This window comes from Convolutriloba macropyga, chromosome 5 (assembly GCF_964194025.1).
Source record: "Convolutriloba macropyga chromosome 5, txConMacr16.3, whole genome shotgun sequence".
In the NCBI taxonomy this organism is placed as follows: domain Eukaryota; kingdom Metazoa; phylum Xenacoelomorpha; order Acoela; family Convolutidae; genus Convolutriloba; species Convolutriloba macropyga.
Window position 1 is genome coordinate 36,501,009 of NC_134472.1, and position 15,591 is coordinate 36,516,599.

The 15,591-nt window shown below is 36.8% G+C and overlaps 1 protein-coding gene across 3 annotated transcripts in view; it reads left to right on the forward strand.

Moving 5' to 3' along the window:
* Window positions 1-15,591, forward strand: part of LOC142339366 (uncharacterized) — a 56,145-nt gene that overhangs the window by 18,562 nt on the left and 21,992 nt on the right. For all 3 annotated transcript variants that reach the window (XM_075389370.1, XM_075389369.1, XM_075389368.1), the window contains 7 exons: window positions 1,214-1,463; window positions 2,092-2,218; window positions 2,662-2,848; window positions 3,311-3,519; window positions 9,217-9,394; window positions 12,253-12,505; window positions 15,068-15,172. In XM_075389370.1, the coding sequence (XP_075245485.1) occupies window positions 1,214-1,463; window positions 2,092-2,218; window positions 2,662-2,848; window positions 3,311-3,519; window positions 9,217-9,394; window positions 12,253-12,505; window positions 15,068-15,172 (1,309 nt within the window). The remainder of the gene's footprint in view (window positions 1-1,213; window positions 1,464-2,091; window positions 2,219-2,661; window positions 2,849-3,310; window positions 3,520-9,216; window positions 9,395-12,252; window positions 12,506-15,067; window positions 15,173-15,591) is intronic.

Consider the following 15,591-nt stretch of genomic DNA (forward strand, 5'->3'; position numbering starts at 1 on the left):
AAACAGAAATCACGGATCTCTGTGTAAAAACAAGCAGCATTCTGAACTGAGCAACTCATATAACTTGCGAATATCCAAATTTTTGCCTCCTGATTCCTGCCAATTTGTACATGAAGACAGCGATCAAATGGAGGTCCCTGCTCTGACTGAAAGTTTTGGAAGAGGTTCTGATCGGTTTTGTCTAAAACAGACGCGAACTGAAAACGCAGGAAACCATTTCATCTCTCGAACAACGAGATTAGCAAAGAAAGTGAATTCTGAAATAGGTTTTTTAAAATCGAAATGCCTGAAAACAGATTTTTAAAAACCTTGTGGAGGTTTTTGAATCGAAAATTCCTTACGTGGCAATTGATTTGTGATTGCAGCATGTGCAGAAAAAACTGGAACAGATTTTATAACAAATTTGGCTAGGGGAAAACTACCCTCAACGTCTGATGTAAAGCTCCAACAACAACAACAACAACAACAACAACAACAACAACAACAACAACAACAACAACAACAACAACAACAACAACAACAACAACAACAACAACAACACACACACACACACACACACACACACCCACACAAACCCATGCACACACACACACACACGCACACACACACACACACACACGCCCCCCCCCCACACACACACACGCCCATCCCCCCCCCACACACACACACACACAACCACACCCACACCCACGCATGCTCATACACACACGTGAGCTTTATGAAAGCTTCAGGGTCATTCACATGTCTCAGGTCTAGTTTGTTAGTGGCAGCCATAAACACTTGTCCAAAATTTTAGCTTACATTGACCCATAACGATGTTGCATAGGATGCTCCGCCCACCGAACTTCCATTTCTTAAATTTTAACTAACTCTAAATAGCAGACCTATTTTTTCTGTAGATCCCTAGTCTTGACGCCGACTTATGACAGACTATAAGTCTAGTTTCGATGTCAATATTGACTATAATTACACTGTCCAGCACCTAGTTACATATGAGGTATTGTCCAGCTAAGGACGGTTTATACCACTTTTTGGCGAACAACGAGAATGGTCTTTACATAAGTCGAGGCTAGGGAATTGAGGTTTCTTTTTTAAGTCAAAAATACTCCTCTTCTACTGAAGCCTCCTAATCGACTACGCGGCAGCTGACGGAGAATGATTATAACATATTTGATTTGTATCGATCCGTGTTCCCTTTAAACTCTGCTTCCAGTTTCCCGTTCAAAATCAACACAACAGACACGGTGGACACAATACTGGCAGAGGTCGTCCGCATGGAACAGTGGCCCAATGTTGTTCTGCTGTACGATGAAACTTTTTCCCGCAAGAGGGCCCTCAACATCAAACACCACATCCAGCAGTACTCTAAGGACATCAGATTCCACGAAGTCAAGATGTTCTTCGACAACTCACTCCAGTTCCTCAGGGGAGATGCAGCGGGTAATCGTCCAGGCTCAAATCAGGTAGGTCAAATAGTGTACTGTTTCTGATACAACACCCCAACGATGTGAAGTAATCAATGCATGAGAGTATGCTGGTTACCACTGTCTCATCATCTAGACAATTACACAATACCATTTCTAATCTTTTTCTACTTAAATTAGATTATGACCTTGGTATTTACACATTGATCATAATTATTTCACGTTTGACGCATGAAAAGAGGTTCAATTCTATACCATTTCATTCAGTTGTTTTTACAAAATTACATCAATGAAGTCCATATTAATAATTTTAAAATTTTTATGCGATCTGCTCTAATATATTTTTTTCCAAGATACAGAACAATTTTCATTTTATTTTTTTTCAGGGAATTACAATCTAATTAGAAAATCTTGGTTCATAAACGATCATTTTTATCAGTTCAACCCATGCAATCACCCATGCAATCGCACTCGTTTCCTTCTTGGAAAAATTGTTTGAGATTTTAATTAATATTAGAAGATTTTCTAAGCTCATAAGCATTCGAGTAGTTTTTATCATTGAAGGCATTTTAAATTGTAATCGCTCGATTTTTTTAAAGAAAATATTGAGTTAGTGTCCTAAACTGGAGTAAAAAATAGCAATTAAAGCTGATACATTTTTGCACAGGGTGACTATTTGGGGAGGCGGTTTGATGACATCATAGAGGACGGGGAGTTCTTCAACTTCATAGTGCTGGCCTGCAGAGTCAACACTGCACAGATACTCACTCTCGCTGAACAGAGACAAGTCAAAGGTTATCAATCATCTTACTTTCACTGAAACATTGCTTACGTCATACTATGTTACTTAGTGCAAAGAGAGTGATGCGGAATCATAATTAATTTTTAACCAAAAGATATGTTTTATTTCGCTCTGGCGTCATTTTGTTGTTCTAACTTCCTATTTTTCCTAACTCCAGTAGAACCATCTGATAAATGTGAAGCACATTTGTTCGTTTGATTTTATTGCCGAGTCCAGGAAACAATGTGATAATTGATATAGTTATGCTTAGATTAACTGAACAGACCATAAAGATGTCTATGATCTTGAATGCGAAAATCCGCCATATCTTTGATAAATTTCTAAGCCAAAATCAATTTTGACTCAATTGCCTATTTTCGGAGTTTGCTTTCAATTTCTGTTTGGTTTTAACGAAAAATGAGCTCTGTATTGACTTTTGCATTTGATTGAACTCAGGCAAGGCTTACAATTGGATTGTTGCCAATCAAGAGCTGAGGCCTGCAGACTTAAAGGTGACTCGGAATGAGACGAGAGTGTTGTTGATCACTCGGAAGCGGAGATACGACAGTGACTTCGATCCTCCTGAATACGAGAAACACTACCCACCCACCAGTACTGCATGGCCAGTTGACAGAAGCATTGAGTAAGAAGTCAATATACAACACAGCATATTTAATTGCTGTTAGGGATGTAATTTTATTCAAAAACTGAGCATAAATTAAAATAAGCTTTTTTCTCTTTTCTCTTTTATGAAACCAAGTTGTCAGTTGTGCTTTTGTGTTGGTTGTAGATAAAGCTGATTATTGAGTTTGAGTTTCTACATTGGTTTCTCAGGTCTGCTCATCATACAAAACTCTTAATATAGTCACAAAAAGTCATATGGGTCTTAGTAATCATACTAGGCCATATGTATAAGTTTGACGACTTTTTTCCGTTGTCATCCAAGGATCATGCCCATCCTAAAATCCAACCCACTCCAAAAGGCTATCTGTTGAAATTTATTCTCCGCTGATATAATTAAAGGAACGTTTTCCTTTTAGCACATTCAGTAGAAAATCAGTGATTTGCTAGCTGGATAAAAAAATATCATAAACAGTTTTTGTAGGTACTTTGAGGACGTGTTCCAACTGTTTGCCATGACAATAAACAAGACAGCCATGAACAAGTATGGTCAGCTGGGAGGTGGAAGCAGTAGTTGGGGAGAGTTGCAAGCTGTGTCGTGTTTCGACCCTGAAGAATACGTCACTGTGTTTCCATCTGGAAAGAGGATCAGCGAATTCCTCAGACAGAGTTCAGGATTCCATGGAGCCACTGGTAACAATTTATTGCCAATCGATTAGCTTGTTAGGGATTACCTTGTAAAATTGCTACCCTAGTCGAAGCCTCGTTAAGCCTCTTATGAAAAGAAAAACTGATAAAGTTAAAGGTATGTAAATATTGACTTTAACTTCATCAGTTAAACCAAATTTTGTGATACATCTGAAAAAATAGTTAAGGCACATTCTTTATATGAATTCAACAATATCGAGGATAGTATGATTTATGACGCTGGTTCTTATATAGGTCTCGAACGGTGTCAGGACAATTTACCCAATGCCATTATACCCAATGCCAAAATACCCAATGCCATTATACCCAATGCCAATATACCCAATGCCATTATACCCAATGCCAAAATACCCAATGCCAAAATACCCAATGCCATTATACCCAATGCCAATATACCCAATGCCATTATACCCAATGTACCTTGATATTTTCGTTCAATAATCCGACCGCAAATTAACAGTCACTATTACCCGTGTGTTTTAATATACTTAAAGGCCGTGGCCATGCCTCAGAGGCCCGTGGGACTTGATATGAAACTATCACAACCGAACATGGGATTAAATTATCCGCTCGTTAAATCATACGTGTAAGAGCTATTTTCTGCTAATTAGTACTCGGATTATGGAACGAAAATATCAATGTGAATTGGGTATAATGGCATTGGGTGTTTTGGCATTGGGTATAATGGCATTGGGTATTTTGGCACTGCGTATAATGGCTATGGGTAAAATGTCATGATGGCATTGGGTAAACTGTCTCAAACGATAGACGCAAACTCAATTTAATTGTAGTTGGTTTCATTGGGGGTGGGGCTGATCAAAGACACTAAAGGGCTTGAAATGAAGCTTTGATAAATTTATAGAAGCATTAAGAAGAGAAAAACTTGTATCAATATCGGCTAGCGCACTTTTGATTATACTTTAGTAATAATATTAATATTGTTCTCCAGTTTGTACATGAAGCAATTAGTTGCCATAAACACTTGTAACCACATCAAATGCTTTTACGCCTAGCGGGGTGATGCCTTTGGGAAGCACTGTATTGTTGGTAGAGAAGTTAACCCCAAAAAGTAGAGTTATAGAATTTTTATCTTACGCTACTTTAGTTAAGAACCGTTATTGAAGATAACAAAAACCACTCTAGTACATAACCTCTGTCTATGTGCTACAGTAGTACAAAAAGATTTAAAAATAGATAGGCGATGTTGGTATTTCCTTGCATATAATTTTAGAGGAACCTATGTTGACGTGTCTTTAGTTCTGATCTGCTATATGCATTTAGAGTTTCAACATATTTAGAATCAGACTTAAGGAAAACAATGAAAAATTTTCTGTTTCATTTTATTATGTGTTTCGGATGCATTCCAGTGAACAAGATGCTAGTTTTCAATTTTTTATTCGCCAGTTTTTTGTCCCAGTTTAATAAACTCAATATAATCAATAAATCTGTTAAATTTATCATTTTCATGCTCACGTCTTATTGTTTTAGTGAACGTTTTCATAAGTTCACAACTTTTCATTTCTTCAGGTGAAAATTTTTATTTCTTGTCCTGTTCATTAACAGTTGATTGATATGGTTTCCCTCAAATTCTTATTTGGGTGATTTGCCTAATTTTTGTTTTAATCAGATGAATAATTGTAGTGCTTGGAGTACCGTATATTAGTACTCCATATTAATTCAGCGGTTGCAGGTACGACTTGAATAGATATACGAGAAAAGAAGTGTACTCTGTAGAACGAATCTATGAAATTTGCCAATTTTAAACTAACTGCTTTCACATACTCCTTAATGTTTAGACGACTGTCAATTAGAACACCTAGATATATGTCTTTTGTTTCAGTCTTAATTGCTATTTTGTCTATTGTCAAGTTATCTGAATTGTTTCTGCTGCTCATCCGTAGAATAATTTCTCTTTTGTTTCTTCAAAATAGATTTAACTTGTTTACGTCGTCCTCAAGCAGATTATCGCAATTGTTTTTGTAATGGATTTTGCAGAGCGGTATCATCCGCAAATAAAGTCAAAGTTTAATTGCTGCAATTTTTCTTGATATCAGTGATATATAATATGACTAGAGTGGTGGCATCACTGAGCCTTGGGGAACACCAAGTTTAACTGGCTTGACTCTAAGAGAACCATTTCAAAGACTGTGCTTTTTTGCACCAAAAAAAGTTTCCTTATTGTAAGTAACCTTCCCCTCGAGCGTTTGTTAGAAATTTTTCTTAGTAAAGTACAATAATCGACTGTAACGAATGCCTTTTTCAGGTCTAAAAAAAACCCAACAGATCGTTTGGTGTTTTTCCCAAATTGTTGATAGCGCTCTTCACAAAGTGAGCGAATGCATCAACTGTACCGCTTTGTTGTTTGAAATAAACTGATTTGTTTCTAACAGATTTAATTTCTCCAAAAATGAATTCCAAGTTTTTTTTGTACAAGAAAGTTTCAATTATTTTAGCTATTGGCACCATTGATATCTTTTTCTGCGATTCCATAAGCATCGTTCACTTTCGATCAGAGTTTCAAAGCCCTCACTTCATTGCTTTCATTTTTAAGACTAGTCCCTTTTCAGTTAGAAATCTTAAAGAGCAGTGAGCAGTGATCTATGACAGCTGTATGTAACATGCTCAGATATTTTTTTTATCACTAAGAGTTAGTTTTATCTTGTTTATGTCGTCCTGAAGCAGATTAAACAAGAGATGCTTAAGGTCCCTATCAAAAGATGCTTAATGTTTTTCTCAAATATGTGTATCTCTTGTTGCATATAAAAATCAATTTCTGCAATTCCATAGGCATCGTTCAGTTTCGAACAGAGTTTCAAAACCCTCTCATTTCATTGCTTTCATATTTAAAAGTAGTCCCTTTGTAGTTAGAGAACTTAAAGAGCAGTCAGTAGTGATTTCTGACAGCTGTATGTAACATTCTCAGATCGTTTTCTAACATTCGCATAGATTGCGTCAATGCATGTTTTTGCAGCTCTTTGCTTCTCTAGTGTAGTGTTCATTCACTCTATATTTTAGATCAAAAGCCATCAAAACATCTGGCAAATGTTAAAATTTAGAAGTTTTTGGGTGGTGAATTATGTTGAAGCCACCAGAGACGATCGATAAAGTTGTAAACTAACGAAAATTCAGTTCAAATGCCTAGTTCTGTGAAAGACACAGCGATTTAGATTAACAGCGCCAGAAGTCACGCCAGTGACAAAATATTCAAAAACAAAATGTCCGGAGAAGAGATCTAAAATTTTAATAAAAAAGACACAGTGGACAAAAGCTTTTTTCATCAAATTTGATTCGAGAGCATAAAAGCTGTTATTGAGCTGTTGATTATCTCAGTCTAACTGCTTCAATTTTTGCAAGGAAATGTCAGTTTATCTGTCAGAGAAGAATTTAATAAACCTCACTCTTTGTCTTTCCTAGTATCTACAAGTGCAAACATTTGTGCTGGATAAGTGCAAATGGGACTGGTTTAACTAGGAACTCGAACTTTCTCGAATGGATGCATTTTCAAGCCACTCAAGACTGTACTTAGCTACAAAAAGTTTTTAGCTGCATAAAAGCTGTTTTTTTTGGCATCTTCAGCAAAAAACTTTGTTTTTTTTCTCTATCGTTGTCAGCATTTCATTTTTCATTCAAAAAAGAAAATTTTTAACAGGAAATTTTTGCACCTGTACTATCGTTTGTCTACTTTGACACTCAATGAGCATCAAGATGAGCTTTGGGTTTTTAAAATTTTTGCAAAGAATATGCCAGTTGACTCTGATTGACTTGACTTAAGCAGCATTGCTTTAAAAGTGTTTTGAGAAACTTTGACTGGTGTTAATTGTGTTCGGTCGTAATAACGGATCTTTTCAACAATTTCCCCCCCCCCTGGTACCTAGTAGAGAGTCGCCACCCCTTTTGTGCTAAACTTTACCAGAATATTAGCTGGCCTATAGTTTAGATAGCCGAATATCAGTTTAAGCGCAATTGCGGACCGTCGTGGGTCGGTTATCGTGGTGAAGCCGCGATGTGCGCGAAACATGCCCACCGACCCACCAGTCTGAAATTCTTTTCGCTTTGTATTCCAATTAGGCTAATTGCCCTAGCATGGCGCATTTTATTCTATCCAGTTAACACAGTATGAGCATACACGGAAAGTTATTAGTGGCCTCTGATTGGTTAATCAATCGCTCGCTTAAATTCTATTCAAGAATAGCCCCCTCTTGCAAAAGGGCGGCAATGGTTGAAAAGATCCGTAATAACTTCTTCGGCTGTGATTGATTCATATCAAGTTACATGTGGTCAAGTTAGGCAGTGCTTTTAGCCAACTATTTTTGGGTTTTAAAATTAAGGAACGCTAGTTACCCGCCTATTGAGCGAGTAATTATCATATGCGCGTTTTGAAGTGGTTAAACTTACCTATTTTTGTCGGCTTGTAATTTTGTCGGTTATTTTGCGGGTGTATTAGTCGACCACGCGACAACCCTGTAATTACTATATAAAATAACAAATAGGAGCATGAATGCAAATTTTTGCCCGGAAAAGCCTTTAACAAGCTCAGATAGTTTTTATGCTACCGTTAATAAAACCAATCTAGATACTATTTTGTTTTTAGAAAAAAAATGTATGGTAATATAAGAAAAACGGATTTTTTCAACAATTGCCACTCCCTTTGGTACCTAGTAGAGAATCGCCCCCCCCCCCATCTGTGCTATAATTTACCACAACATTACTTGGCCTACAGATTAGATAGCCTAATATGAGCTGAGCCCCAGTTGCGGACCGCTGTTCACGGCCATGCATCTCATGCTCGGCGGGATATAATGTGGATATCGCCAGCCTGTAGTCGCGGCGCGCTCGCCGGACCGGCAGTCGGAAATTTTTTTCGCTTTGTATTCCAATTCGGCTAATTAACACAGAATGGTGTAATTTATTCTATTCAATTTAACACAGTCTGCGCATTCCTGGAAAAATACTAGTCGTATCTGATTGGTTATTAAATTTGCCCGGTTAAATTCTCTTCAAGAATAGCCTCCCTTTTTGCAAACCGGGGGGGGGGGGGGGAATGGTTGAAAAGCTTTAGAAAAACCTAACTCCTCTCCAAACTCTTATTGTTTAAACAAACTTCAGATGTCATCTCTGCAAAAATTAAATTAAAAACTGCAGAACCTTTAACTCTGCAAGAGCTTTAGCATGATACTACTCGTATATTATACTTCTTAATATATGGAGTGGTCAAAAATAACAAAACAAAAGCATGTAGCTCCGGATCTTTTCCGCTAGCGCCCCCCCCCCCCCCCCCCCCAGTAAATTAGGCACCCTCCATTTGTGTTTGTTTTAAAATTATGTGTGCATATGAATTATTACATGTGAATACGCGTGAATGGGCATTAAGAAAATATTAACAGAGCGGTAGTTTGATATTAATACGTGCATAATAATAACGAGCTGCATATAATGTAAACATCAACCAAGAACTTGTTCTTATTGTATTATTTGGAATTGCGTGATTTGTAAAAGGGTCTACTACTTTGATTTTCCTGAAGGCAGAAAAACATTAATATTTGGGGGTGCCTAAGTTTCGGCTAGGACTGTGGGGCGCTAGCGGAAAAGATCTGTAGCTCCTTCTCTCATTAAATGAAGTCTATGGAAAATATGTTCATCCGCAATAAGTCTATTGTAACGAGTTTTTGCGTCTGTTGACAGGATACATTGAGTTGGATCGTCGGTCCAACACTTTCATTGACCACTTGTCCCTAAACCTAGTAAGGAGCAGCTATCCAATGGACCAATCAGCTCTCGCGCGTATCAGGTCAATGGCAGCCAATCAGGATCATCAGAAGTCCACTTCTTTCATCAGCCAGCCTCAATCTATGCCAAATAGGTATCCTTTTCATGCTGCCAACCAGAGAAGACCTCATAATTTAATTTTTTTAAAAATACAACTTCCTTCTATGGCGTCTATGAGAAAGACTCATACATATCATTCAAACGTCGATGTTTTCATTCAAGCTTCAATACGGATTTAATGTAAGTTAAATGCACGAAGAAAACTTTTAATCAGAATCATAATTTTGCAGTTTTGATCATGAACAAAATATTTTTTATCTGCCATATTTGATTCAGTTCGTTTAGTTCACCAGAAGTTCCTAACAAATTATTAATTTTTGTTTGAAATTTTAGGTTATTATTTATGCTATGATTTTTAGCACCCTAATTATCTTGGCTGTTACCTGATAGTTAAATGCATCAAGTTACTAGACTGTTGTAAGCATCCTGCAAGATTACCATGCAAGAGTCATAGCCGATAAGTGTTCTTTTTGTACAGTTTTTTAATCAGAGATCCATCCTCGTTATCAAGCTGTTCTTAGATAATTGTTGCTCCATGAACGAATTTGGAAGACAATCTTCCCCTTGCAACATACCAATGAAAATTGACACCTTAAAACAGTTGAAAAACGCAAAAAGTACTAAGCAGCGATAAGGATTTTTTAAAAATTATAATAACAAACGCAACATTTTTTTAAAAAGATCTACCCCAATTCTTCTCGTACAACTCGAAAATTCCAAACTATTCGAGCAAAAAAATCCATAGATTATACTAAAGTTTGAAAGTTTTTTCGAAATTTGGTTTAGATCACGGAAAAACAGTTTCAAATAATCAAGCACTAATAAGTTAGATGATTTTGTTTTTTATTTGTTTGCCAATTGAGGTATGTGACCATTAAACCCCCCGCAGAAAAAACCACCTAATTTAAGATACGAACACCTCCCCCCCCCCCCCCACGGAATTACACACCCACTTGACTATTAAAGTACTGCGCACTTAGTGCGTTTGGCCAAGCCTTGCGAACCATGGACATGCCTTATCGCCCCGTGGGACTTATATAACTATCATAACCGAACCAATTATGAAAACCAAAATTCAAATTTAAATTGGGGCTTATATCTGTGAAAAAATGAACAAAGGTTGATCTTCTAGCTCCAACACCATTTTTAGTATTAGGGAAGAAATATAATCTCAACGGGTTTTTTTGTTCAGTGAATTTCGGCCGATCGATATATTTATTTATCATAGAAATTTTTGGATAGTTTTACTAGAAAGCTTGTTGAGCGTAGAGAACACAATTAAAAACTTTCTTTCAAATTCTTCCTTCTTTGAAGTGTCATCGAGTTTCAAACTTTTTTGTGAATGTTGGCCATTTCAGTGGTTCTGTTCCCATTTGTAACTTTTTTTGTCAATTTTTGATAGTTTTTCGCGGATTATGTTTGCATTTTTAAAAACCGCCGTCAGCTTCTCAATGATTTTCTAGGAGTTTTCCTTTTTTTACAACCCAAAGGTTTCGGATTGCATTGGTGTCCTTTTTTCTATGATGTTCTTGTACAGAAAAAAATCATGAGAGATTTATGCATAGTTAAATTTTGTCTTGTTTCTTGGGATATTTTCATTAGCAATGTCCAATTAAACAAATAATTTGATTGAGTTTGAGAACATAAATTTTAACTCGAGCAATTTTCCAGTAATTTCTGGCTAATTTTTGGAAGTTGGAATTTCTAATGTTTCTGCCTCTCTTTTATTCCACCATGTTTCAGCTATTTTGCAGCTTAATTGTCTTGTAGATAATAGCTAGACAGAAAGTGTTTTTGAAGCCACAAGCATCCAGACATTTTACAAATTTGCCAGGTTTTCTGTCTTTTTTAAAAGTTGTACCTAATTGTGTCGTCTTCTTACCTTCTGAGATCAATTTGTCATTTAAACATTTTTAAGGCTGCAATCGTGCCCAATTTTGACATAACCGTTTTTTCTATGAAAACATTTACATAACGAAAATCTAGCAAAGATTCACTATTTTTCTTGCAAATTTTTAGTTTTTTTTATCATTCCAATTTCATTCACTTTTTCCCTGCCTCTCTTTTTTCTTATATCTTCATTACAAATATTCCTCTTGATTGTTTTCTGTGTTTGAACTTCTTCATTAGATTTGAAAAAACTTTAAAATCAACACATGCTCCTAAATTTACCAACAATTTTGAATGCTATTGCTTTTATTTTCCTAGAAATTTGTTGCACTGTTTTTGGTCTCTTTAACTCGTTATCTTCAGATCCGTTGTTTTTTTTCATCGTTTTGCAGTCGTGAACTATTTTTTATACAACCGCCTATTTATTGATAAAAACCTATTTCTAGAAGTATTGGGTAAATTTTCAAGGCGACCTCTTATACTTTCAATTTGAACGCAGCTTGTTAAGTCTGAATGGATTATGCGTTTGTACTAAACTTGCCAGATTTTCAGTAGATAGCCATCTAGTTTAACTAGGATAAATTTAAAAGCAAAAAAATTGACAATTGATATGTTTTATTGGAAAAAGGTATGTTGGTTCTCTTGTTTTCAATAAAATCTTTTAGAAATTTCAACACCTATTTTGAAGTTGACAAAACATTCAATCAATAAAATTGAATACCCATATGATAAATAAACTGATTTTGGATTTTGAGCCGCACTTTTGCTATACAACATGCCTTTTGGAGCTTCTTTAGCCAACTGCTTCAATTAGAAAAAACCTGATTTCTCGAATTGCTTTAATAACAACCTAAAATTTAATTTAGAAACCAATATTTTCCAAAAGTCATCTTAACTGTAAGTATTAAATTGCAATGTGTCCCGTCTTTTTAATCAGAAGTTAAACTTACTCGAGAAATGTACATTTGGCCGAGTAGTGAAACGGTTTTGATTTTCCGCTAGCACGACTACCAAATGGATCTCTGGAGGCTCCAAAAATGTTGGCGATCCGCAATCCAAGTCTGAAGCATCAAATAAAAGTGGACAAAAGGCATCGAAGGAAGCTGCCCTTAGTTGGAGTCTTGTGGGTAGAAAGTGGTATGGGTATGCTCTGAACTTGTCAAGTGAGAAGCCATTCGAGGTCAGCTTCCGATCCCTCGCAGATGCAACACTCAGAATTGTCACTATTGAGGAACACCCATTTGTCATCAAAAAGGTACCACTCACTTTCATCAAACATTTGAGAACGGGTCATCGGCACAATAGAGCTCTCTCCCAGGATGAGGTCCTCGGCACAAAAGAGGTATTGGCCCGACCGATTTGGGTCACGGACAGGGGGGGTCCAGTGCGACCCAACTCAATGGTCAGAAAAAATTTTTGGTCGGACCTTTTGTCTGGCCAACACCAAATTTTTGGTCCGTTCGGTCTGGTCAATACCCAAGTTTTGATAATTGCTCTGGAACTAACCCTATCGAAAAACCGGAAAACCCAAACGTCCAGCACAAAGAAGAGCATGTCCTCTGCAAAATGTATAAATGTGTAAAATAAATGTGTAAATGTATAAATGTTTAAATGTAAAAAACAACCTAGCAATGACAACCAACATCTGTTTCTAGATGATTACATTTCTCCTGCAAATTAGTTATTAAATTGACGAGTTTAACTCGAGATACATTTTTAAATTTCATTTTCACTTCTTATTCAAAAAAAATGAAACTGTTAGATTATAGCTTTTATTTGACACTTCTATTTGTTTGAGTGTGTCTGGCCTAGGTTCTGGGCAACGGTTTGCCCAGGGTCAGTTCTGTCTGACTATTGGTCTGGAAAACGGTCTGGCTCAGGGTTTGTTCGGTATTGACAACAGTTCTGGTCAAAACGGTTTTGGTATTGACAACGGCATTGTCAATGGTTCGGGACAACGGTTCTGGCCTCAGGTCTGTGTGGTCTGGCCGATGTTCTGCGCAAGATTCTGTTCGCTCTGGTCAATGATTTGGCCCAATGGCTGCCCAAAAGTCTGGCCTAGGTCAGTTCTCTCTGGCCAGTGCTCTGGAGCAAGTCTCTTTAGTCTAGTCTAGGATGTCAAAATTTGGTTGGTCTGGTCAATGCCCAGTTTTTGGTCCGTTCGGTTTGCACCCTATGTCCGCAACTCAAGTTGGTCTGACCTTTTCCTGTCGTGGGTCGCTGAACTCATCCTGAGCCATAGTCAAGTCGTTTGGCTAATCTCAGTATCAGTTTTGGTCCTTTAAACTTCTCTACTTAACTATCATATCTTGCAATATATTTGTATGATGACAAAACTTTTTCGCTTATAAAAATTAAATAAGGCAAACTGCGTTTTATTGTGCAAATCACCGCAACTGTTCCAAGCACTTGCTTTAAAAAGGATAAAAAAAGGACAAAATGGGGTAGAATTTCAAAATATAGTCTCCTAGATATGTAGTTTTGAAATTACAATGAAGCAAACAATACCTAATGAAACATGGGTAAACTCTTAACTGAAGGAATTTGTCTAACTTCTTTTAAATAAAATGAACTACTTCTCAAACAATTTTTGGTTAATGTGAATTTTCCACAGTTGACATAGATATCCGTAATTAAAGCATGCAAACGACATTTCGGGACTCAGGAACACTATGCGTGACAAAAAATTCACGGCAAATCAGATGATGGAGGTTTTTAATAGAAATCTTGACTTTTTCATATAAAGCATAGCAAGAGAGCTACTAAAAATATTTGAAATTGTTTTCTTAAACTTAAATCTTTCAAGCAGAACAGCTTTTTCGTTATCGAAATATCAACCTCGAAGTAAAAATGGACGCTAATGAAGGAGACGTAAATCTATAAGAAGGAGAGGCATAACAAACCGGAAACTTGGCTGCAAAATAGAAATGTTCGTGGAAAAATTTGTAGTGGTGTTAAAAATTGGAACTTTTAAACATTGCTCCCTTTTGCTTTTTTTTCGGACACCAATGGGTTGGAAATCATGAACTCCTAATTGAACCGCAAAAAACAGAAAAAAAATCTAGAAAAACTTCTTGCCCTTCAATTGTTCAGCAAAAAAAACAGATTTTCTGGGAAATTTGCGGAGGAAACAAACTAATTTCTTTCTTCAAAAATTTGTATCCTTAGGGCCATAGCAATATAGAGCTAGGACACTAAAAAACTGCTGTTTTTTCGTTTAGTTATGGTTACGTCCTCAAAGCCAAAATGGCAATTAAGTACGATATCTGGACCTTGAATTGCCTAATAAATGACTTTTAAAAGCCTCTTTCTCATTAACTTATCACTTCACTTCACCATAATCGGAAAAATGCTCACTTTGTTAAACAATTAGTCTTTCCCTCTACATCGGGTTCTCGGAAACCTCTCTTTCTGTCGGTGTGTTTGTGTGTGTGTGTTTGCGTGAGTGCCTGCATGCGTGCATTTTCTGTCGCTTTGTGCAACGAACAAGAACACATATACTCATAAGCCGGTTTTCTTCCAAAGTGCGCAAAATTTTAGAACTCTACTTCACCAGAATGATTCAAGTTTTTTTCAAAAAAAATTTTAATGATACCACGTTTGATTCTATATGAAAGATGAAAATCGGCCAAATACGTCTTAACAATAAAAAGTTCCCCTGGCATAAAGTTTCCTCCCCCCAAATATGAACGTGTGTTGGAACAATAACTTAAAGCTTAAATGCTGAATAGAACTTTTGAGCATTCTTATATAAGTTGGCGCAAATCATACAACATATATGAGTGTTAAATCCTGACTGAGAGCTTTTTGGTTGCAGGTGGGGCAGGATGGTAAAGTGGTGTACGAGGGATGCTGCATTGACATTCTCCGAGCCATTCAGAAGGACCTGAAAGAGGAGACATTCCAGTACGAAATATACGAGGTACACCAAACCCCTACGGACGTTGGCAACTGATGTCCTATGATGGGCACCGACAATTAATTTCTCGTAATAAATTAGTTCTCGACAAATACACAGACCATGCGTAATACACACCCCCCCGACTGAAATTCAGTTCAAAAAGTTCTGAAAATAAATTTGCCCAGATTTTTTATTTAAGGAAAGAAACATTTCAGGGCACAAGCTGCAAAAAATGACCAAATGGTTTTGCAAGAACTAACTAGGTGATCTGAAACTTGTTTCACACATCGAGTTTTATGAAAACCAGTTTTTCTTGCCAGACGCCATCATTTTGTTTTTCATCAACTCCCCACTTTGCAATGCAACGTGTTCAGCAGTGCTGTATAACTGTGGTAGATGAAACCAAGGTCAAAGTGCAGTGTAACTAAGGTCGAGGCCAT